The 23,324-nt window shown below is 53.1% G+C and overlaps 1 protein-coding gene across 2 annotated transcripts in view; it reads left to right on the forward strand.

The window, feature by feature from the left end:
• The first annotated feature begins 303 nt into the window (after positions 1-303).
• AGRN (agrin) overlaps positions 304-23,324 on the forward strand; it is a 132,639-nt gene continuing 109,618 nt past the window's right edge. For both annotated transcript variants that reach the window (XM_075114257.1, XM_075114258.1), the window contains exons 1-2: positions 304-864; positions 9,125-9,386. In XM_075114257.1, coding sequence (XP_074970358.1) covers positions 679-864; positions 9,125-9,386 — 448 coding nt within the window. In that variant the 5' untranslated portion in view covers positions 304-678. The remainder of the gene's footprint in view (positions 865-9,124; positions 9,387-23,324) is intronic.

The raw sequence follows: 23,324 nt of genomic DNA on the forward strand, positions 1-23,324 counted from the left end.
CAGGGGAAGCGCCGGGGCGCGACCCCCGCCCTCTCCCGGCTGCGGGGCCGAGGCTGGGGAGCCCTGCGCACCCCGGCGGGTGCGGGGTCCGGGCTGGGGGATCCCGGGGGAGGTGGGGGGGGGGGGGTGGGTGGCCAGGCCGGGCGGCGGAGAGGCAGGCTGCAGCTCGGCAGCAGTCCCTACACCTTTAAAAGTCTCCTCACGTTGGCGCGCTGATTATCCATTAACCTGATGCGAGCTCCCTTTCCTGGGGGTGGCGTCCTCGGCTGCGCTGCAATAAGAGCCGGCAGCAGGGCTGGCTCTCCCCTACCCCCGCTCCTTCCTTATCAGCAATTCAGATTGCATGCAAATCTGCGGGCTTTCTTACAGGGGCAAGGCAAGGACCGAGCGCTTCTCCCGGGCCGCGGCTTCGGGAGAGAGATATCTCCTCCTCCTCCTCCTCCTCCTCTTGGGATTTTCTTCCTTCTCCCCTCCCCTGCTCTCCCCTCCCCTCTCTCCCTCCCTCTCTTTCTTTCCTCCTTTTCACCTCCTCGAACAAAAGTAGCCCTTCTCTCTGCGCCAGCCCTGCCTGCGAGCGGGGTCGCTTTGTCTGCCCGCACCGTCGGGGGCACCGGGAGCGGCACCGGGAGCGGCACCGGGAGCGGCACCGGGCCGAGCCGCCGCGGCGGCCGGCGGGCCATGGCGGGGCGAGCGGCTGGAGCCCGGGTGCTGCTGGCGTTACTGGGGCTGGTACTGGGAGGCGGTGGGGCGACGTGCCCCGAACGGGAGCTGGAGCGGAGGGAGGAGGAGGCCAACGTGGTGCTCACGGGGACGGTGGAGGAGATCATGAACGTGGACCCCGTGCACCACACCTACTCCTGCAAGGTAAGGGGGACCCGCGGGGAAACTTTCGGCCCCGACCAGGCGCCTTCTCAGGCGCGAGCATGTGGTTTTTATTGTATGCGCTGGAGCTTTGGTGTGTAATTATGTATTTTTAGACTGCGGAGTCTTTCCCGGCTGAAGCTCCCACAGCTGTGTCGAGGGGAATCTCTCAAGGTTGCTTTTTATGGGCATTTCCCTCCTTTCCCTGATGCGGAGCTGACTCCCAACTTTCTCCTCTGGCAGGGTTGAGGCTGCCGGGGAAGGTGGTCGGAGCCGCTTGCTGGGTCTTCACGTAGCTCCCTGTTTACTTTAGCAGCATCTCGAGTTCCTCTAGCTCAAGCTATTGTTTAACTACGAATCTGGCCTCTGGCTATGGTTTTTTTTTTCTTTTTTTCCCCTCTGTCCCCCAGCCCCCCCACCCCCAAGCTGAGAGACGGTAAAGTACCGAGAAACCTGAAATACCATCCGCCTGGTTTTCGGAAAACGTGCTGGATGGCTTAACCCTTCCCGGGGCAGGAATCTCACTTGCGAGGACATGCTGCTACCTTGCCTTTTCTTCTTCTCCCCGTCCCCTCTTTTGCCCATCCTTAAAAAAAATAGTACTGCGGTTCCTACCTGCGGTTAGTGCTAAGCAGGGCCTGGGGTGATGTGCAGCAGCGCGTTGGTGAGAGAGGTCTGCTGGTGCAGGGGAAGGTTAACTTTATGCCATGGCATTGCCCTCTGTTCTGGAGCATCTCTCAGCCCCGTAAACTAGTTGAACAGCTTCTGTCTGTCCAGCTGGTGCCTGCTGCTTCACGCTTGCTCCCACTGCTCTGCCCCTTGCGATACCGCACGGTACAATCTGTACCCTGCTCTTGTAAATTAGATCACAGACCCTCCAGGCTAGTGCAGAGACCGTATGTTTGCAAAGTGTCTGGCACATCCTGGGTGCTATGTAGAAAACTAATAAGCTGCTGTGAGCAGCCGGTGTCCTGTGGCAGCTTGGGGCACATATGGCTGAATGGATGGGGGCCACCTGACGCTGGGGCAGGGGTTGCCATGCAAGTAGGCAGGAGGTGGGCTAGTGAGGCTAGTGATGAGGCAGAAATGCTTATCTAAGCAAAGGAGTCTCTTTCCTCCCACTGTGGACATGCAGGAAGGTGTCTGGCTAATGTAAAATCCAGGCTTCATCTTCCTGCATCAGAGCAAGACTCTGGGCCAGGAAAACTGTTTTGCCTGTGCTCCTGTGATGGTAAACCTGCTTGCTCAGCAGCTCTGCCTTCCAAAGGATGCAATCCAGTCCAAGTAAGAGCAGCTAGGGAGCAATGTGTGGGGAGGAACCTGGTCTGCAGGTGGTGGCTTTATGTGAAACGCAGTTTGCGTTGCTCAGCTAGGGAAGAGGGTCTCTCACCTGCCTCTCCCAGAGCCATCCCAAGCAATGCTGTGGAGAAGGCTTGTGCTACTTTGGAGTTAACGGTGGGATTTTCCTTCTGCTGATTTACTAATGTCATAGCAGCACCTGAAGGCCAGAACCTGCCTCCAGGATGCCTTTCCAGTCCTATAGTCCTGTAAAAGAAAGTGAAAGGAGAAAAACCTTCTCTCCTACCCTGGATGGAAGTGCCCATCCCATCTCATTGTGGCAGTGCTGCTGGCTCGCCCAGTTACGCTGTGACTTTCAGTAATTATCTTATAACAGTGGCTCTTCAATCCCTTTACCTACGCATCAGCCTTTTCTATGTAATTTTTAATGGTATGTTCATATTGTGTTTGCAGGAAAAAAGCTTTGAAATGGGACTTGGGGTGTTTTAAGGACCTGAAAGCAGATAAACCTTTCCAAACTGTGACTTAGAAGGGTGTAGCGCTCATGACTTGTAAATGCGTAGCTTTGCAGCAGCTGTCGGCCTGTTTCACTCTCCAAGTATCGAAATTGCTGTGGATTCTGCTGATTCTGGGTTGCGGAGTGAGACGTACTTGCATTTAGATTCCAAAAGGGCAGTTTAGGCATTAAACCTGACCGCTGGCTCCCGCTGCCTTTGCCCTGGTGCCCTGTGGAGCTGGAGCAAGCCCAGGTGCAGAAGGGATCTTGCTGGTTAGCTGGTGAGAAAACACGTCCACTTCCTCGCTGTCATACTCCACTAACTGTTCCTTAGGCCCTGGGGTTACCTCCAAATACCACAGTTATCTCTTGTCAGGTTCCTCTTTATCTGAAGAGGAAAGGCAAGGGCCAAGTGTGCAGTAGGAGTTCCCTAGAGCCCACACCCAAAATAGTGAATGTTCTTGGCGCTGGGTGGTCTGCGAGGGAGCAGGCGTGTGAATATCTGCGAGTGCTGCATTAGTGTATTGTTCATCCTAGTTAAACTCTAAACCCTCCCAGCTGAATGAAGCCTTTGATAGATGAAGATAAGCACATTACAACTCAGAAGAAATGTGTAGTTAATGTTAGATAAACACCCTTAAATAGCTAGCAGCCATTCATTTGCTACTAGAGGAAAGGAACAGGCTGACAGAACTCCCGAACTTGAAACTGGCTGATGTGCCGCTTTACTGAGGGATTTAACATAGGAACTGGGGTGCTGTGATTGCTCCTGACGGCAGCCCTGGGCTTGCTCTTCTCCCCAAGGTTGCGGTGGTGCTGCTGTTCACTCTATTCGCAGCCTGTGTGCTGGCATTGCCCCTTCCTGCTTTTGAGTCCTCCGATGTGCCTCGTTCTGGTCTGACCCGATATTTATGAAGAGAGCTCCTATTTATAGGACAAATATATGTTCTATACGTACTATAGGAAGTGTTGAAAAGGATGTGGATCCTGTTCCAAACAATAGAGCCTGTATTTTGGGGGATAACAGCGGCTGTTCTCCAGCCAGGGCTGGATGTAGAAGTTGCTGGGGGAGGTGGGTTTGGTGCTCTGCTAGCTCCTAGGGAAAGGGCAGCTGGCTTCTGCCGGGGAAGGGCACAGAGAGTGACAAGCAAGGGGAGAGGGATGACAGGCAGTCAGGAGCTGCGCGAGAAGCTGCAAGCAGAGCTGATGCTAGCCAGTACCCTTCATCTTCAAGAACTGCCGAAATCTAGTGGTGACTCTTCCCACTTCTGTCCAGAGTGACAGGTCTCTTCCTGAGGAGACTGCTCCAACTTCTCAGCTTTCTTTACGAGACCAAGGCTGGCATTTCTCTAAGCATCCTCCTGGCAGGAATCTGTGACCACCTCATGTGCCTGCACAGGTGGTCCCATTCCCTACTGTGGGAGGGACCCCCATGGCGTATTGGAAAATCCTTTTACCTTCTGGTTTTGTGCTGCACTTAAAATATACCCTTGCAAGGATCTGCTTAAATAAAGTCTCTGCTGTTCTTACTCTGCCTCCCTGTAGCTGCCAGGAGCCTTGTAAAAGAGTCTTAATCCAGTGTTTTATGCGCTTCTGGCAAAAAAGCGAGTCTGCTATAGGGAAGGGACTTCTTAGAACTAGGTTCAAGCCTGATTCTCCCTCCCCACCCCCCTTTTCTTCCCGATCCTTGAGGTAGCCAGTGAGTCACCAGTGACAAAGTCTTAATTGTGTGTGATGATGAATGGGATGCCCGACAGGTAATTGCTTGGTCTTTGGTGCCTTCACATCCATTCATTATAGACGATAAGGGTGGGGAGAAAGCTGGTGGACTCTGATGTTGCTTGTGAATGCTGTGGTCTGGCTCTGAGGTGTATGACTAGAACAGCCATGCTAATTAACTCAAATTACCATCTGCTTCAGAAACGGGGGTAGGCTTTAGCCTTTCTTCCCCCTTAGACCTAGCTGTGAAAATGCCTGACTGCTACCTCTCAGCACCAGCCTCAGGCTGTGCTCTCTGCCTGCCTCGCGTATTTTTTCCTTACTTTGTCTCCTTTGTGTTCCTGGGTTTTTGCCCTGGTAGCTTGTGCACCTCACCTCTTGCAGCGAGCGCCTGCCCTGCGGGCTGCAGGCTGCTGCCGAAGGAAGGGGAGGTGGGGCTGCAGGAAGGTGTCTTAACTTGACTGCGGGGAGAAGCGCAACCACAAGGAGTTGGAGAAACAGCTGGTCCCAGGTGAGGAAGCAGGAGGCTTGCGTTAGTGCAGGCTTGCACTAAAGCTGTGCAAGCTCTGCTCCTTAGCACCCTGCTTCCTCGGCTCACCTGAGATGCCGTGATCACAGGTGGCCCCAGACTGGCTCTTTGAAGGAGGATGCCTTGTGTGGCACCGCCTGCATGTGGTGGAGCAGATGTCTCTGTGTCGATACTGGGATTCCTGCAAGATCAAGGGGAGGAAAGCTGCCTGTCACAGCTACCCTTCCTTGCCATCTGAAGCTCCCTCTGTTTGCTGGTTGACTGCCATCTCTCTCAAGAAAAGAGCTCACGCTGACAGGGCTGCGTACAACCGAGCAGTCAGCTTTTCAAGCAGGCTGCTTCTTGGGCTGAAAGAGGCTGCGCAAAAGGCTTTGAAAGCATTGCTTTCTCAGCCCCTCTTCTTACTCCTGCCCAGCAGCTTGGATTTGGACTGTGTGGGGAGGGACGGTAGCCTGCGTATAAGTCATTGCTTGTCCTTTGGTTGCTGCGGTATTGCTTAGCACTGTCCGAAGGGGAGCTGGCTCCTCTTCGTGCTGCAAGACAAGTGAGTGTGAGGGCATGTGGGTACAACGTCTCTAGCTAACCTCCCCATATCTGGGGGCAGCTAAGGCATGTGCAGCTTCCAAAGAGGAGTTGTCACAGTGGTGTTTATACCTGGGATGGCTTTTGATCTCAGGTATTCAGGAAAACAGGGCTCATCTCAGTAGTACACAGCGGCTGCTGTTTGGATCACAGGACCTGCTGGGCTGGGAGGGAGCTGAGACCCATCAAGTCCGAAGTATTTCTCCAAGGTGGGCAAATATTACACCTTCAGGAGAAGGTGTGAGAAGTGGAGGATCTGAGAATAAAATACACTCCTAAACTTTGCTCTTAACCTGCAGTGGCACCTGTAGAGTACAGCGACACTAAATTAATTCCCTCTTTCTGCTTGACAGGTGAATTCTGTGCTGAGCAGGAAGGTCTCACCCCAGCCTGCTTGCTCCTGTGGTGGTGGGAATGGCCCTGTTCCCTTGCCGCAGCACCCGTAGCTGCCCGCTCCTAGTTGTGGCAGGGACAGCATGTGGGAGTTTGGCTCAAGACCATTGCAGACCTTGAAACCTCTTGATCAAGGCTGAGATAGTGCTGAGCTCACAGCCCTGAAATTCTGGAGTTAGGGCTTCAAAAAATTACAAGATTGATGAAAAGTCATGAGACTTGCATTTCCTCTAGCCCCCAACGTATTTTTACCCTCCTATTTGGACGTTGCAGTGTGAAATCTTTGTGTGTGTCTTCTGTAGTCACTGAGTAATGGGATAGAGATATTTGGCAAAGAGTAAGAGTCTGTCTGGACGGTCTCAAAGAGCCTGTAGGGGAACAGAGTGTACTTGAAGGGCACTGCAGGGCAGAGGCCAGTGAGCTGCCGTTGCAGATAACTATAAATATGGTTCATTCTAGAGTGGAATAACGTCTGCTCTGTGCTTCCCTCCTCATCTGTAACAAGTCCCCTCACCACAACACCTATATCGAGCATAGAAGCTGTAGTGGGAACAACTGTCTGCATCCCTGCCACCCCTGGTGTCCTCCAAGGACAGGAGAGACCTGTCTGCCCACGTGCATGTGAGCATCCCTTCTCTGCCCCTTGTGCTACCTTCAGAACTGCTCTCCTAAAATGTATGCATGCATGCCTGTTTCAGAGGGCGGGTCAAGAGCCCCCTTATCTCTGAGCCACCACCTCCCCGACTACTTTGGTGCTTGGCACAGCGTGCTGAAGTGCTCTTCAGGTGGTGAAGACAGCTGGAGAATGCAGGTGACCGGGCACTCAGGCTGCGGTAGGAGGAGAGATGCTGGCAGAGACCGTGATAAAGCACGCTCTGAGCATGCCAGGTCAGGGATGCCTGCGGTCACAGTAATACCCATGCACTTCAGCAGCCACCCTTGCTCCAAGCCGAAACCTCAGGCAGCTCTCTGATGAGCTGTTCCTATTACATGCAACTCGCTGACTCGGCTCTGTGTCATGTTTCTCCTGCACTGGGATTGCAGCAGCAGCGGGAGCATTTCTAACCTATCGGGAGTGGATGGGGACATGTCTCTGGTGTCCCATGTGCGCTGAAGATTAATTTTAGGGCTGGTGCTTCTCTCCTGTGTGGATGTTTCTTTTGGGCAGTTTGCTGTGGAGAGGGTGGCACTGGAGAGAGGTTGGCTTGCGGTTTTTTGCAGACCACACCTCTTTTTGGGCAGGGGGCTGATCCAGCAGTGAGGTCCAGGGAGACTGCTCTAGAGCTGCTGGCAGTGGAAGGGGGAGAGCAGGACTAACTCTTGTGGCCAGGACTTATTTTTCTTCCTGAAGTTTGGATAAGTAAAGGGAAATGGGCTCCTACTGCCAAATCCTCCATGTATTTTAGCAAATCCAGCCGGCTAACACAAAGGTTTTCTTTAGTTGTCAAAGGCAACTTACATTCCTATAAACATTTCTACGTGGAGTGTTATCTGCTCTGCCTTTTGTCTTCCCAAGGTACCAGTGCCTTGCCAGAGCCAGAAGACTCACTCCTTTCGTTCACCCAACCCACCTGCCTCCTCCTGCCCCTGTTTTAAGGCTTCTGTGCCACTCTTCAGAGCCTCCCCCGTGGATGCACAGTGTCCTCTTCAGCTGTGCAGCCTTCCCAGTTGGGGGCTTCCAGCCATTTAATGTTCCCTTCAAAGCTTTTTTTTATTCAGAAGTGTTTTCTTCTCCCTTGATACTTTTCACCACTGAGATTTTTGTTGCGAGTCAGGACCTCTGGGAAAACTGTACCAGCTGGAGAAGAGGGGTCCCTCTGGCAAGGCTGAGACTTGCATGCTGTCCTTGATAGGGCTTGAATCATGTCCCTGACCCTGTGGTCTGTGTCTGCAGAGGCCAGGCTTCCAGCTCATATGTGTGGAAAGGGTCAGTGGCAGGCGTGGTGGATGTCACTTCTGTCCAAGCATCCAGACCAGGAGTAGATCTCCTGCAATGAATTAGAATTCTTTATTAGTAATGGGCAGGACCAGGTCAGTTCTGATTTTTTTTTTTAATTATTTTCCTGGTTGAGGCTCTGCAAGCTTCCCCTGGCTAAGTGCGGTGTCCCTTGCCATAGCCAGTCATGTGGCAACTGAAATGGCTGTTGTGCACGTAAAGGTTAGAACAGTATCGGAGGGAAAAGGTTAATTAGCTCATCCTCTAGCTTACTGGTGACGTACAGCAGAGGCAAAACAGCAGCAGAGGCTTCTCCTTCTGCCAGGGAAGCTCTTGAGCAGCCTTCCTGGTCCGAGCTGAGCTGTGCCGCAGGGGCTGCCAGGGTCTGCTCGCCCCTTCTCGCACCCTACCTCTGCCTGGCTGCTTGTGCTCCCCTGTCCCGAGGGAGGCCAGCCCTGCCGGACCCTCCAGCATCGTGTGGGAGGCTGGTCTCTGGAGAGCAGCGGTGCCTGCTGGTGGCCCTCAAGTGTTTGCTGAGACGCGGCAGCTTATCTGGAGCCATTGTTCTTGCCTGAACAAAGGAAAGGGGCATTGCTACCCTCTGCCAGCCCTGGGATCCTTTGTGCCGGGGCCTTGCTGGGTGTTTGCACTCAGGGTGGGGAAGGCAAGCCCTCTGTGTTGGTGATGAGAGTATGGAGAGGGCTGGTTTTGGGTTTGTGTGCCCCTGGGGGCAGAGAGGGTCTATGGGGAGGTGAGTCAGGGTAGCTTGAGGTAGGGTTTGGTGTGGGGCAGCTCTTCATCAGGCTGTTTGGAGCCTCTAACAGCAGTAACTGGGCTGGCAGCACACTTGGTAACAGGCTTTGGACCCAGCCCAAGGCAAATCCTGGGTCTTGATGCCAAGGGCAGTGTGTCCCAGTGCAAAGGGGAGAGAGGCACACTAGGGGATGAGGGGTCTCTGTCCCTCGCTGGAGAACCCGCATGGCTGAGGGGCCACTCGTGTGACATGAGGCCTGTCCCCTTAGCTCCCCACGAGGCTCGTGGGGAAGGGGCCGGGGGTGCCAAGTACCTGGCCTGGAGAGTTGGGTGCAGCTTGGGCAGAAAGAGTACTATGTGCTTTAGTCGTTATTGCCCACACATTTTGTGCTTTTAGAGGGATGGGTAATGAAATTAGCTCTGCTGGAAGGCTTTGCCAGCCTGAGACACTCCTGTGCATCTTGTGACAGCATGGTAAAAATTAACTGGGCTAGAAGGTGCCAATTGTTCGTGGCTGTGAAATGGTCTCATGTGCTCTTTCTCCCTCTCGTTCAAGGTGAGAGTCTGGCGTTATCTGAAAGGCAAAGACATCGTCACTCATGAGATTCTCTTGGATGGTGGGAACAAGGTGGTTATCGGTGGCTTCGGGGACCCGTTAATCTGCGACAACCAAGTCTCGACTGGGGACACGCGGATTTTCTTCGTCAACCCTGCCCCACAGTACATGTGGCCAGCACATCGCAATGAGCTGATGCTGAACTCCAGCCTCATGCGGATAACGCTGCGCAACCTGGAGGAGGTGGAGCACTGTGTGGAAGGTGAGGCTGGAGCACGGGTGCCTGGCTTTCCCCGGGGTGCTCTGAGCATGCAGATGCAGCAGCGGAGTGGCCAAGTCCTGCCTCTGTTGGCCATCATACGTTCTTAGCTTGTAAATGATTGATTGGCAAATGATCCCGCTGGTGATGAGGTGGATCAGTCCTGTTCTACATGTGTCTGGGGTAGAGTCAGACTGCTCTGTGGACTCGCTTGTCATGGGGACGTTGACCTTGCTGTCAAAGGCAGTGGTTGCAACCAAGGTACAGCCAAGCCAAGCTATTTTGTTATTTTTGCTCCAGATTTAATGCAAGCTCTCAGTCCCCTCTGTAATGAGTCCCATGGGGTTAGGAGCATCCCCACTGCAAGCCCTGTTCTGACACAAGTGTGTGGCAGGCACTTACCAGGGAATTCAGACTCCTCACACCTGAGTTAGATTTTCCTGTAGGTTTAGAGCTATTAACTTAATGGGTTAATGCTGTGGTGAAGGCTTGTCCTTCATGGTAGTCACCCCAGCTTCCTCTGTCTCGGAATTCCCTCGCTTGGTAAGTCAGCCTTGCAGACTCCTGTAGGGATCCAAGAAGCTAGTCGAGTTCTGGGTGTGAAGCTTGCTTCTCCAAGGTATAACTAAGTCAGAGCCAGGCTGAGCAGCTAAGTGATTTTGGGGGTTATGACTTGTCACGGTGAAGTCCTGTATCCCTTGCACATTAATCTATCTGGGTCCTTTGTGTCTGCTCCCAGAAGAGCTCAGATGAGGAAGGTTGTAATGTTGTGCTGTGCTCTCGGAGTGCATGTGCGTAAGGGACCATGGGCTGACTTGTAGCTGTCTGTGGGACAACACGAGGAGTGCTGACATGCTCATGCCAAAGAGGGTAGGGTGGCTGAGTTACCAGGGCTGCTGTGGGTGTAACAACATAGTTATTGGCTAGAGCTGAGGGGGAGACAGCCCATATGTGCTCTTTAATAGGGTCTTAGACCTCCAGGTGTGTGGGGATCAGCCTCTATGGAGAGCAGGTCTGGAGAGGATTGATCTTCCTTCTACTTGTTGCCCAACCACCTTGAAAACATACTTCTGTAACAACCCATTTTCTGGCTTCTCTCTTTCCCCTTTACGCTTGTCCTGTGTCCCAGCTCCGAGCTGCTGGGGCAATGTGGTGCCCCAAAAGCTCTTTGCTGGGGTCTGAGTCTGTCCTGAGAGCAGATGAGTAAACAGGGGAAGGAATGCAGGAATTCTGCACAGACAAGAAATAAACATGCAGATTGGCTCCCTCCTCCCTCTTGGATGTGCAGAGGAGAGGCCATAACCCCTTTTTCCAGCTGTGAATGCTAACAGAGGTAAATGACCAGACTCTTGGCCTGGGAGGCTGAGAGCGAGCTAGTTCAGCAAAGTGGCTCACAAGAGGCACCCACCTCGAGTGGTTTTTGTAAGAGGGAGGGACGCTGAAGGTTTTCTGCCTGTATAAATGTATTCCATCTTACACTTGAAAGCTATCAGCCCTGCTGCTTTCTTGCACCTAGTGGAGAGGGAGGGAGGAGAAATAAATGTGTGTGTGTGATGTTGCTTTTGTTAAACCTGAGCAAACGTTTGGGAGAATTCTGTCTTCACCTAGTTTGCCGTGGTTTTTTGGCATGCTTGTTTTGCACACGCTGGATGTGAGCTGGGGTGGCTGCGCTGGGTGGTTCCTGTTTGTGCTGAAGGATGTTGTCCCTTAAGGCCCCTGGGAGATGATGAGAGATGATGTTTTCCTCCTAATACTGTAGATTCCATGTAGAATTTATCACTGGGACCCGTTCCTGCCTTTGCCTTTAGTGGGGGAAGGTTCAAGACTGTGTTGCATTGCTGAAGTGCTTGTTACAGTCCCTGGTGTGTCGGGGCTGGCTGTGTTTGAGCTGGGCTGGGACCTGCTGCAGCCGGGGACACATCCTAGCCATGGACAGCTTTCCCTGCAGAGCACTGGAGTGGTGACGGGACTGTCGTTCCTGGCGTGCTGTACCTTGCAGCGGTACCGGTGTCCTGGTCCCAGGAGGGGAGAGGTGTGAAGTGCCTGCGTGCGCCAGGCTGTAAGTGGATGTGTTTGTCTATAAACATGCAGTACCAAGAGGAAAGATTTGCTTGGTGTTGCTCTCATGTTGTTGTGCAAAGGAGTTGGAGGTGCCAAAGCTGGGCATGTCTAAACTCCCTGTCTCCTTCCTGAGTGCTTAAATTGCAGGTCCACGCAGTTATAGATGCATTTATCTTTCCTCCCTGCTATATTAACCTTTCCTGATGCCAGGGAGCAGATGATTCTTTCTGGGACTCCCCTCTTGATCTCTGAAGATCATTTGCTTTGTAGCTTGCTTCCTTTAACTAATTAGGCCCCTCTTCCCAGTGGCTCACCAGGATGCTGTGGGCATGCAGAGATAGGGTCAGCCTGCCTGGCTGGTGGCTCAGGGCCAGCAGGCTGGTGTGGGGTGAGCGGGGACTGGAGAGGGCTGGAAAACAGCCTGCAGGCAACTCACCATGTGTGGTGCACCTGATTTCTCCAAATTGATGGAGACCTGTCATTTCTCAGCAACACAGTCTGGACAAAAACAAGGCAACCTTGAGTTACTAATATCTTGGGTCAAAAAGCATTGCTTGTGGGAGGTGCAGTGATTCTTATTTTGGCATCCGGCTGACTTAGCAGCTGTTTCACTTGCCTTGATAAACTCACCTTTCTTGTTATATCCAGTGGACTTGCTATCCTTCTTCCCACATCTTGGAAGCTTGGTTGTTGCGTGAGCATCCTATAAGCTGAGTGCTAGCAGGTTTGCTGTAGAGAGCGGGGAACAAACTGACCTGCCAAACCGTTGGTTTCCCTTGAGTCCTACCCAAAGCTCAGGCCCCTCCTGAGGTCTGTGAAGGGCCCTTTCAGCTTGCCTGGTGCAGCTGCCTTGCTGGCTTCTGGGAGGCCATGCAAAACCAGGCATGAGAACCTGCTCCTGCCACCCTGGGAACAATTTCTGAGCTCCGAGTCTGAGAATTTAGCTCCGGGACTTGTTTCCCATCAGCTCCCCACAGGAGGGTTCAAAGCAAAGCTGCCCAGAACACTGCTCTTTGCTGCACTCTGAGTTTAAAAACAAAGCTGTGAGTGCTTTTGCAGAAAGAATTGGAAGAATGGTGGCAGCTGAGTGGAAAAACATGAATGTTTTGAGTATCTTCATCTCCTGTTGTTCCAGCTTGGAAAAATCCTAGACATCAAAATCTTTCCTGTTTAAGAGGGGAGTTCAAACAAGGGCATCTCTGTGAAACAGCTCAGGTTAGATTAAAACCAGTGTGTTTTGATTACACTTAATTGTGGTAAAAATGCTTTGACCAGCTGTAGTGAAAACGCAAGACTTCAGCTAAGCTCTGCAAACTGGCTTAATCTCTGAGGGTGCCTGGAGGGAAGCTTCTTGGTGCAGAACAGCAGCGGAGCAGCTCTGGGGCTCGGGCAGGAGGCTGGCACAGAGGCTTGGACTGGGCCTTTGTGTGAAGGAGGATGTTTGCCCTGGTGCCTCCGTGGGGGAATGCATGGGCAGGAGCCGGCCCTGAGCAGCATGCAGTGCTGTGTAGCACCGGGGGTGGATTTCCTCTTGCTCCTCAGGATGCCTGGATGAGGTTTCACAGGGAAAGAATTAGCCTGATAAGCCACAGCCTTGCTGTGCCTTGAGTGCTGGTACTGCATGAAGAGGGCTGGAGGCACTGTGCAGGTGTTAGAGCTTCCCAAGGCATACCACCAGCAGGCTCCATGCTAGGTGCAGTGCTTTCCTCTCCTTGCTCTCCCCTGACAATGCCATCAAGCACGCTCTTCTGGAGGTCAACAGCTGACTAATCCCTGAGAGATCTTTCCCCTGTGTGCGTGTCTCATATTTCACTTTGATCGTAACTGCACTTGAAGAAAATCAAGTTTTTTGTGTGTGGTGTGGGAGGGGCTGCGTGTTGACTCCATACTGGGCTGTCTGGGTGGAAGGAAGTTCAGATTAAACCTTTGTTATGGCCTTGGTTAATGAGAAGCCAGAGCTCCTCTTAAATAGCGCCTTGCTCGTGGCATGATTTGTGTTAATGCTGGTGCAGTTGCCCCAGCTGAGACTGCTTTGCTAGCTTTGGGGACGTGTGTGGACTTTGAACCTCCTGGGAAAAGCCACGCACGTTGGCTTTACAAATACAGTACGGAGTGAAACCTGGTGGCGCTGGGCACAGTGAGCACATGCTGTTACAACAGAAGGCCCTGCTGGGTGGCTTGAGACCCTCGTCCCAGAGCAGCATGTCCAACATATCTTCAAGAAATTCTTGCGTTGTGCCTTAATTAGTGTGGTGTCACATCAGTTTCTCAGGTGACATGAAAATAGGGCCAAGTTGGGGTTTTTTAGGCCTTTTGGTAAGGATAAATATGCTGGTTTTGGGAGTGATGCTGTGCCTCCCTGGTGGGAGTGATTCCAGCAGTGAGAGCAAGGCTGAGGACTGACCCCGATGTGCACATGTAGCAGCCATCCCAAACCCCGCACTGGACTACCCGCTAGCTTCCCACGCTGCCGGGAGTGGTGCGGCCGTGGGCCTGGGGCTGCTCCCTCTGGGCGGGCAGCGAGGCAGACGTGTGTTGTGCTGGGGTGGTCACCTTTGGGTGCTGTATGGCACCCAGCCTAGGAGCTGGAGGGGGCTAACGTGCTGTCTCGGGGCGCTGCTGTGAGGCTAGCGTGCAGGTCTTTGAAGCTCTTTTCCATGTAGATGCCCATAATAGAGCTGGATACTCTGGCTTGTGTTCAACGTGCGCTGTGCTGCAGATGTTCCATATGTTTAAAAATGTCACTTAGCTCTTACTGAAATTCTGATTCTAGCCAGTCCAGAACTCTCCTCTGACTTTTCATCTCTGTGGCAACCCTATTAATTGCTCCAGTGGAAGAATTGCATCCAGTTCTGCAGCCTCAGTTCTCCCATGACTACCTGGGAGTGGGACTGCTTTGAAAGTGTCCCCCTTGAAGTTATACTGTCCATTCTGTTTTGTCTTCTGCCTGTGCACTTTTATTCTGTCCTCTCTTTTTTAGGTCTCTGCCTCCATAGAACTGAGACGTTTTGTTCTTGTAAACCAGCCCATGCAAAATTCTCTTTTCAGGCTCCTTACAGGGACTGTAAGGCTCGCACAGTAGGCTCCCCTCGGCAAGGAAATCGCTGGCATGGGTTTGTGTTAGGTGATTTGGGCTGTGGTCGCTTCCCATGCTCTGGTCTCTCTGCAGCCCTTCACCACCCCTGCAACTATTTCTCTTTAATCCAACCCTGGCATTTCATTGTGCTTCAGAACAGGCAAAGGAGGGGTCTGGAAGAGGGTTGGGTGTGGGTTTCTTCTTTAAGAAGGTTGTTGGTTGGTTTTTTTTTTTCCCTCTTTTCCCTTCCCTCCTCTTCTTGGCTCTGTTTTGAATTGAGGATAATGAGAACAGCATCAACACCTCTGTCTCGGGAGGGTTGAGAGAGTTAGCCAGCAGATGTAAAATGTAGTAAACTGAGAGGAAAGACTCCACCACCAAACGCTCCTGGGGGCCCCTTCCTGCCTCCCCGTCCCTGGGCTGGGGCAGCACGGGCACAGCAGGCAGCTCAGCGGGCTTCTTCTTGGGGCTGCCGCATCAGAGACCGGCACAGAGGAGAGTGGGGACTGACTTGTGGGCGAGGTGCAGGCGCTTCGGGGATGAATGGAGCCAGGTACTATGGCTGCTGCAGAAGCCAGCCCGGCCCTGCTGCGATGGGCAGAGCAGTGGTTGCAGGAGGTGCTCTTGCCACTAGCATGGGGGCCCGGTCCGTGGGCCAAGCGTAAGGGTCTGTTTCCTCCCTCCCTTGTGTGGTAGTAATGCAAAACATCCCATGGGTTTACAGCAGTAGCTAAGAGTCGATTTGTTTAGCAAATTCCTATGGAATTTTAATCTGGTGTGGGAGGCTACTGGTCTGGGAAAGGCTCCTTTGGCCCCGCTTCCCACTCTGGCACATCCTGCCGAGTTTCTCTGCGGGATCAGCTAGGGCTTCTGGGTCAGCAGCACAGACGGCATATCTCTTGGCGGTGCCGGCTGTGCGGTTACAAGTGCTGGGCCTCGGCCATGTGCTCTTGGTTCTGGTTTTCCTTTGTTTGCTCCTCTAATAACTTGGAGGGGGACCGTGGCTTGCTGTCGGCTGTGCTGCAGCGGGGAGCTGCTGCTGCAGGCTCTGGCAAGCTCTGCACGTCCGTCTGCCGTGTGTTTCCCTGTTGAACTGCTGGGTACTGATTGGTGCTGGTCCAGGGCTAGTACATCACCTCCTGGCTGGTGGGAATGCACAGGGAAGCAGCGCTCTCCCTTTTTCATCCTTTTTGTACAGATGTGAGGTATAAGAGATGGGTGGAGAGGGGAAGGGATGTGGGAGTGGGGAAAGGTATTGTGAATTCCCACAGGGGACCAGTCTGAAATGTGTCTGTGTCCCACTCAGTCCCTGCGGCCTCCTTTTGGTGCTTACCACTGCAGGATGTTTGCACAGCATCAGCCTTGCTCAGGGGACTTGGCAAGAGCTCTGTTGCAGTCCTCCCAGGCAGGGGGTTGCTGCAGGGAGCTCCTCGATGGGCATGTGAAGCCTTTGGTGGTGGTGCTGGGGGCTGCGTGCATGGGAGGGAATCCCTCTGCGGGGGCCGCAGGAGCAGCTGCTCCCCTGGGGTGGCAGGGAGTGGGTGCAAGTGGAGCGACACTTCCTACTGGCAGGCGTCACTGTTCCTGCTGGCAGGGCTGGCTCTGAATCTCTCCCTCTGAGCATCTCCTAAACTGAATGCCTGCAGATTTGGGACCTTGGCATCTCCTTTATCCTCTTTTCATCCCCTGGCCTTGCAGAACTGTTGTTTGGACACCTTGATAACCTGTTGCAAGGTGGGACTCGGGTGCAGCTTTTCTGTCTTGCTGGCTCTTCCTGACACCCCCTGCCCCCATCCTGCAGCCAGTATATAAAATGGGGAGCTGTGTGTGTCCTTCCCTCCGTCCTCCAGCTGGATGAGAGGCTGGGAGACTGTCCTACCCCTGCGCCCACGCTGCTTTAGCTCGTGCTGGAGGCCAGCCCTGCTGATGCTGCAAGCTGCGGGGCCAAACTTTGCAGATACTTGTGCCGTGTGAGCCTTTGCACACTGACTGTTGCTGTTGGTTGGTGTCATCAGGCCACAGATCTCTAACCTTAACAAAAGGTGTTGCCATGCTGTAACTGCTTATGTCCAAACCTTCCCTGTCACTTGTTTCCCTGTCTGCTTGGTATCTCTTCGCCCGGCATCAAACATGGGAGGGAGCCGTCAGCCCTGCCACACTGTATGTGCTGGAAGTGTAAATTAAATATACAGGCGGGGCTGCTTGCAGAATGTAGCCAGTCAGTTGCATGTATCAGTCTAGATTGTTTTAATGCTGTAACCAGTTTGCAGCCATCGAGGGCTGAGAGGCTCTGCCTTTCTGGCAGGGACAGGACTCGGCTCCGTTTCCTCTCTGCAAATTGCAGGCTCCTTCTGCAGGTGCTCCTCTCCCTTTGCCCAAGGCTTATGCTGCTTGTCTCGGACTCTTGCTGGCTGGGAGCTGTGGTGTGTGGGCACGCAGGCCAGCCCGGGTATCCACGGATGCTGTCCCAGCAGAAGGGACGTGAGGGAAATGGCTCGGTGCTCACCTGGTTTCCAAACAAAGCCCAGGAGCCCGGCTCTGCTGGCAGGGAGGACAGAGCTGACCTGGCCCAGCCTTTGGGCTGTCTGGTGGGGTGGTGGGCAGCACCGGGTGGGCCAGCCTTTGCCCGTGAGCCCCACGGGGCCCTGCCTGTCAGAGCTGCCAGGCGCCTGCGGGAACTGCCGGCGCCCGCCTGGGCTTGCTCGGTGCTAATCCTTACCCAGAGTGGGACTTCAGTCTGTTTATCTTATTAAACACTCTTGCGAAGATCCTGCATTCCTCTGGGATGACTTCCAGGAGCAGGAGAGCTCTTTGATGTGCTCAGTGGCCTGGCTGGGGTGTGGACAGAGCGGGCCCTGCGCCCCAGGACGGGATGGATAGCCTCCTCTCCCCGATGGGCCGTGGGCAGCTAAGCTGGGAGGAGGGACTGGAGGTGGTCAGCGGTGCTCTGCACGCTGCTCCCTCCTTACAGAAGCTATTCTAGCAGTGCCTTTTTCTTTTTGCCTTGACAAACTGCTTCTCTTCCTGCATTTTCAGCTCCCTGGAATAGTTTTCTTTGATTAGCAAAGGAAATGGGACTCTAGTGCTTTCAATAATTCATACCCAATTTGGCTAATTTCAGTCTGGCTGCAGCACAGGCTACAAAGTGAATAAGAATGTGTGAGGTTTCGAACCACTTTTTCTTATTCACTTCTAATTTTTACTCCCCTGGCTCTTCCTGTGTCCAGCAGACACGTCAGCCTCTTAGTTCTGTTAAACTGTGGCAAGCTGAACAGCGTGGCTGGGTGTGCACAGCAGCACAGGCTGGGCTCTGGTCCCTAGTCCTGCCTCAGGCCCATGTGAATCTTGGTCTTCCTAAGATTACACTCTCCAGCCCAGCATCTCACCCATTTTCTCTGGTTGCTTCACAAATGACCTCCATCAGCGTTGCAGCGGAGGCCTTGAGCTGACCAATACCTCTGTGTGAGCTCTTGTGCCTTGGCCGGATCCCAGCCCTGTTAATTCCCCTTGCCTCCTTAGGTCCCTCTTGCAGCATCCCATGGAAGCCCCTCTCCGTGGCTGGTAAATGCGCTGCCTGTGTTGCCTTGCACTGACGCGGCTGCTTTGTCCCCTCCCAGAGATAGTGCCGGGCAGCAGGGATCTTGTGGATCCCACAGAAGCCTGCTGGTACAAAGTCTTTTGCAACACAAAATGCTGTTAATGGTGTCTGTTACCCCTGTCTGTAAGTAGCTGGCAGAGTAGGAGCTGTGGCTGGTGTTCGCCTGGCATGCTGCGGAGGGGAGCCTCTGGGTGTCGTTCTTACAGTAACTAGGCAGTGGTTTTTCTCCCCAAGCTGAGGCCACTTGGATTTAGGTGGATTTCTTGGATTTAGTGGATTCCTGCCCTGAAAGAGGATTGGCACTGCTACTCACTGTTGAGAGAGTAGTGGTGCTCTTTCACAGCTGAGCTTTGCTTGTAGTCCCACTCTGTAGCTTGCTTATTCCCATATCTCATCTCGGGCTGCCCTTCTGGGAGAAGGGAAGCAGGTTAAAATGTCTCTACTGCCCCTTTCCAGATTCAGGAGACAAACCTTAACATCTTCTGTGACCAACTGCCTCTTCCTATCCCATTTTATTTTTCCCTGTGTAGTAGTGGATGTTGGAAGAGAACTGTATGCTCCCAGAGGATGTTGTGCCATCTTGATGGGCTGTAAGTGCATCTTCTATCTAATATTAGACCACTGTGCTCTCTCTGTCTTGCAGGGATGCTAATTAGCTTAAGTGAACTGGAGGACTGGCTGTGCCAAATCTTTGATTTGTGGGTGATACTCAATTAAAACAAAGGGAACAGAGAAAGGCTGAGGGAGTTTTTGCTGATCTCTGCGCTTTTAAGTGCATTTGCCTCCCTTTGAGTATTTAGTCCTCAGTTCTGTGTTTCAAGTGAGTAGGGCCAGACCGGTGAAGGCCAGCTCGCAACTCTCTTCAGACACACAGGAGTGCTTTGGGTTGGGTTTTGTCTCATCCAAAATGCTCCTCCTGGCCTGGGGAGAGAGGGAAGTGTGGAGGCTCAGAATCTGCTGGAGAACAGAGTGAAGTGGTTATCTTTCCTTTAAGGGCTTTAAAGCAATTTGCCCATGTTAACAAGCCATTTAACTCCCCTTGGTGCTGTCTGCGTTTCTGCAGGCTGAGACAGGTATGCTAAATAAGCAGCAATATGGTACCAGTTTGCAGAGCAAGTCTGTGATCAAGCAGGGAATGGGACCCAGGAGCTCTAACTCAGAGGGCTGCTCACAGCTGCCAGCAGTAGAAGGGGAAAACCTCAGGATACCTGTGATTACCCACCTCCATCCTGAGTCTGAATGGACGGGGCAGACACTGGCTGCTGCAGCCAGGGTACCAGAGCTTTACAGATAGGTAGCCAGGCTGTTGGTACCTAAAATGGGAGAAGAGCTGATGGCAGCAGAGGCCTCCCTTGAGGGGCTGGTCGGGACCCTCACTGCCATAGCACTGAGTCGCTGTAGACTCTTTCCTGTTGTTTGTGGATTCCCTGGGACCCTCCCTGCTATGGCACTCCCCTGGATGCACTGGCAATGTAGAAGTGCTATGAGTTTTCTCCTGCTGGCTTTTCCTTCAGCCTTCCAGGCTGCCCACAATGCCTTATCAGCCTGTTCCTGACTCCATCTACGGCAACAGGAGCACAGGGCTGCTGTGAGTGCCGCACACTGATTGTGCATGCGCGGTGCCGAGGTGGTCTGCCAAACATGCTCTTGGACAGTATACCTTGGCTTATACTTTTCTTTGCCTGTGTAAAATTCTAGCATCCCTGCTGGTCTGCAGGAGTACGCAAATAGAAGAGGCATTGACACTGGGCTTCCTCAGCTCTTTAGCTAAAGAGAAGCATGCATGGCTAGAGCTAGTTCCTGTCTTCCTTCTAGCATAAATGCCACCCATGCAGTTTATCCATTCCTCTGAAATACAGCTGCAGACTGGGAGGACAGCTCATGCTGCAGAACTGCAAGGCCAGGAGGGATGCTCAGGACTTTATTCGTAACCACTTGCCACTGCTGTGTGGTGTTGAACTAAAGCCTCCATGTGAGGCTACATTCATGCTCTGAAAACTAGTCTTCAGACTTCTTTGCAGGCTCTTGTGCTGTGGCAACGTTTGCTGCAGGTGAAGGACTGTAGTGAAAGCCTTGAGCTTGTCTGGGTGTGTGTTAACCCTTACCAGAACAGAAACTGCCAGGTGCTCAGCTTTGATTACCAAAGGGTGGAGTAAGTTGTGGCCTTCCAGCACTTGCAGTACTTCTGAACCCCCAAGCTGCAGAAGAGGAGTCACTGGAGGGCAGGGGGAGAAAAATCAGCCAATACACCGCTTGCCAACTTAAATTCAGCTGCCAAATTGTGATTGTCTTGGCTCTGAAGCTCTTCTCCTTGGCCAAGAAGCACTGTCTCTCACTGTTTCTGGGAATAAACTAACGCTCTGGGGCCTTAGGTCAGTCAGTTCAGACCTTAAAGTACTTCTGTAAAATCAAGGAATAACTGCATTAAAAAGAAGCATCACCCTCAAAGAAATGGTGGTGAAAGTGTAGAAGTGATCTGAATGAATCCGACTGCATAAGGCAAGCAGGATCCTGGCTTCCCACCTCGGGCAGGGTGGCCCCAGACAAACTTTCCCGATTTGCATGGCTCGGGAAGCAGCTGGCAGTGATGGGTACGGACACAGAAAACAGAATTGGCCAGCTGGAGCTGTAAGGTGTGTTTCCAGCTCTGTGTTCTCTGTTAATGTGGTGAGACTCCTGCTTCCTGTGCAAGGCAAAAATCATCCGAGCTTGGAAAGAAAGGAGAGGAGCAAAAAAGAGGTTAGAGAGTGTTCTGGGGGCCCCAGTACCTGGGTCTCCCTTTATCAGTACCATGGGCTGGCTCCTTTCTTGCCTTTTCCATGGAGCTGAGACCCCCGCTCCCAGTGCCTGCAGGGCTCTGCCCGGGGGTCTGTAAGTGCCCCTGAGGGTCAGGGCAGGCTGGGGCTCGCCCTGGCCTCATCGCTTGGGCAGCGTTTCCCACGGGCAGCCGCGGAGGCTGAGCGAGAATCCTCTGGGGAGGGAATGAAGTGCCTGGGTGAGGTATGTGTCTCGCACCCCTGAGAGCAGAGGCCGACGGTGGGCAGGGGTGGTTTTGGACCCCTTTGCAGGGTTTCTCTGTCCGGAGCCCATTTCCCTGTCCCTCTGTGCAGCCAGGCCAGGAGAGAGGTGCTTGGCTGGGCTCTGTGTGCTGGCAGTACCAGCTCTCTCCCTTGCACCTTTCTGCCGATAAACCTTAATCTGCTCCTGCGCTAACGGGCAGCGGCCGGGCCGGCAGCCAGGGGCGGCATTCCAGTCATAGCTCAGCCAGGTAGGCTGGCAGGAGAAGCCCTGCTTGATGGTATCTGCAGAGCGAGGTGTAGGAGGAGCAGCCTGCCTGCAGGAACGGGGTGGTGTGGGGAGCAAGGTGTTCCCAGCTGTGCTGGGGCGATGGTGCAGCAGCAGTGGTGGCACTGACCGCCCAGGGGTGCAGACGGGGGTGGCATCCTTCCCCGATGTGGGAGGGTGGTGTCTTGTGGCTGATCCTCTCCTCTCTGGGTACCTGCTCCTGTGATGCTAAGCAGCGCTGCCTTCTGTCTCTTGGTGGCTGTCCTGGTGGAAGAGAACTTACACTGATTGTTTTTAGATGCTAGTACAGAGATTGCTGGGGAAAACCCAGTGCCTGCCATTATGCAGCAGACCAGAAAGGTCCTTGCTTTGAATTTAGGAAGGATCCTGTAACTCCTGGATGGCTGCTTTTGAAACGGACACCCAGCGGGAGAGGAGACGCAGAGGGCTGGCTGTGTGCCCCTGCCTAGCTGTGCTGCAGGGTGCTGCAGTCCAGTTATGGACCAGGGCAAGTGTTTGCGGGGGGTGTCCGCTATTTCCCATGTGCCTTCCCGGAGGGAATGGCTCCTTCACTGTCATGTTTTCTATAATTGGGATATTATTCAGTGTTTTCAGTGATATTTTTATCATGGTGGCCAAAGAGCATTTTTCCTCTACAGGAGGTGCAGAATTGTACTGTGGTTCTATCTCTTCTGCAGTGATATTTTGCCAGGGCATTCGTTTGGGTTGAATCCTTTGTCTGCCACTTACTGCTCATTCTCCTCCTATGAAGAAAGGCTGAGAGAGTTGGGGTTGTTCAGCCTGGAGAAGACAAAGCTGTGGGGAGACCTTCTTGTGGCCTTCAAGTACTTAAAGGGGGACTGTAGGAAAGACGGGGACAAGTTTTTTAGCAAGGCCTGTTGGGACAGGACAAGGGGTGATGGTTTTAAACTAAAGGACGGTAGATTTAGACTGGATTTAAGGAAAAAAATTTTTACTGTGAGGGTGGTGAAACACTGGCACAGGTTGCCCCGAGAGGTGGTCGATGCCCCATCCCTAGAAACACTGAAGGTCAGGTTGGACGGGGCTCTGAGCAACCTGATCTAGTTGATGTCCCTGCTCGCTGCGGGGGGTTGGACTGGATGGCCTCTAAAGGTCCCTCCCAACACAAACCCTTCTATGAGTCTGTTGGTACCTGAAAACTTGACTAATGAATGGATCTATCAAGGCTATGGGGTCAGAATGGAGTGTTCTTCCTCAGTTAATTACCCAGGCAAATCCTTTTGGCTGGGCTGTGAGAGCCGTTCCTGTGGCTTGGGATTGGTGAGAGCTTGGCCTGGGGTAGGCTGGGCTGTAGCTTCATTTGAGACAGTTGTGCTCTTGGAGTCAGCCTTTGAGAAAACAGGTTCTTTGTCTGTTTTATTTGTCCATCTCCTGCTTACAGCCAGTTTCTCTCTCGGCTCTCCCTGTTACACTGGGCTGTCCGTTTATGTAGTGATAAAATCCCTGAGCAAATTGTTTTAACTGATGCTGTTTATCTAAGAGATAAACTAGGATCAGTGGAAGCTCCTGGCAGTTGTGTGGGGAAACTCTGTCATGAGGAACCATTTGAGCTCTGTCTAGGTGAGCGCTCCTGCTTCTTTCAGCATGGTTGCTTTCCTAACAAACTTGTCCCAGACTAAGCACAGAAACTGAGATTTGCAGAAATCCCCTATCTCTTGCTGCCTTTGCCTTGTGGTTGGAATACCAGTGCTGCAGAGAGGCATGCTGATGGGTGCAGGGCCTCGGGAGAGAGGCTGCGCTGGGCTGGACTCTGCCTAGGCTGGTGCTTGGGGGCGCAGTGAGCGTGGCCTCCATGTCTCAAGTGGCCTGCAGCCCTACGCCCACCCCACAGCCTGCTGCTCCCTCTCCCTTACCCCATCCCTGCTTCTCTGCAGGGAAC

Source organism: Phalacrocorax aristotelis, chromosome 19 (genome assembly GCF_949628215.1).
Source record: "Phalacrocorax aristotelis chromosome 19, bGulAri2.1, whole genome shotgun sequence".
Classification (NCBI taxonomy): Eukaryota; Metazoa; Chordata; class Aves; order Suliformes; family Phalacrocoracidae; genus Phalacrocorax; species Phalacrocorax aristotelis.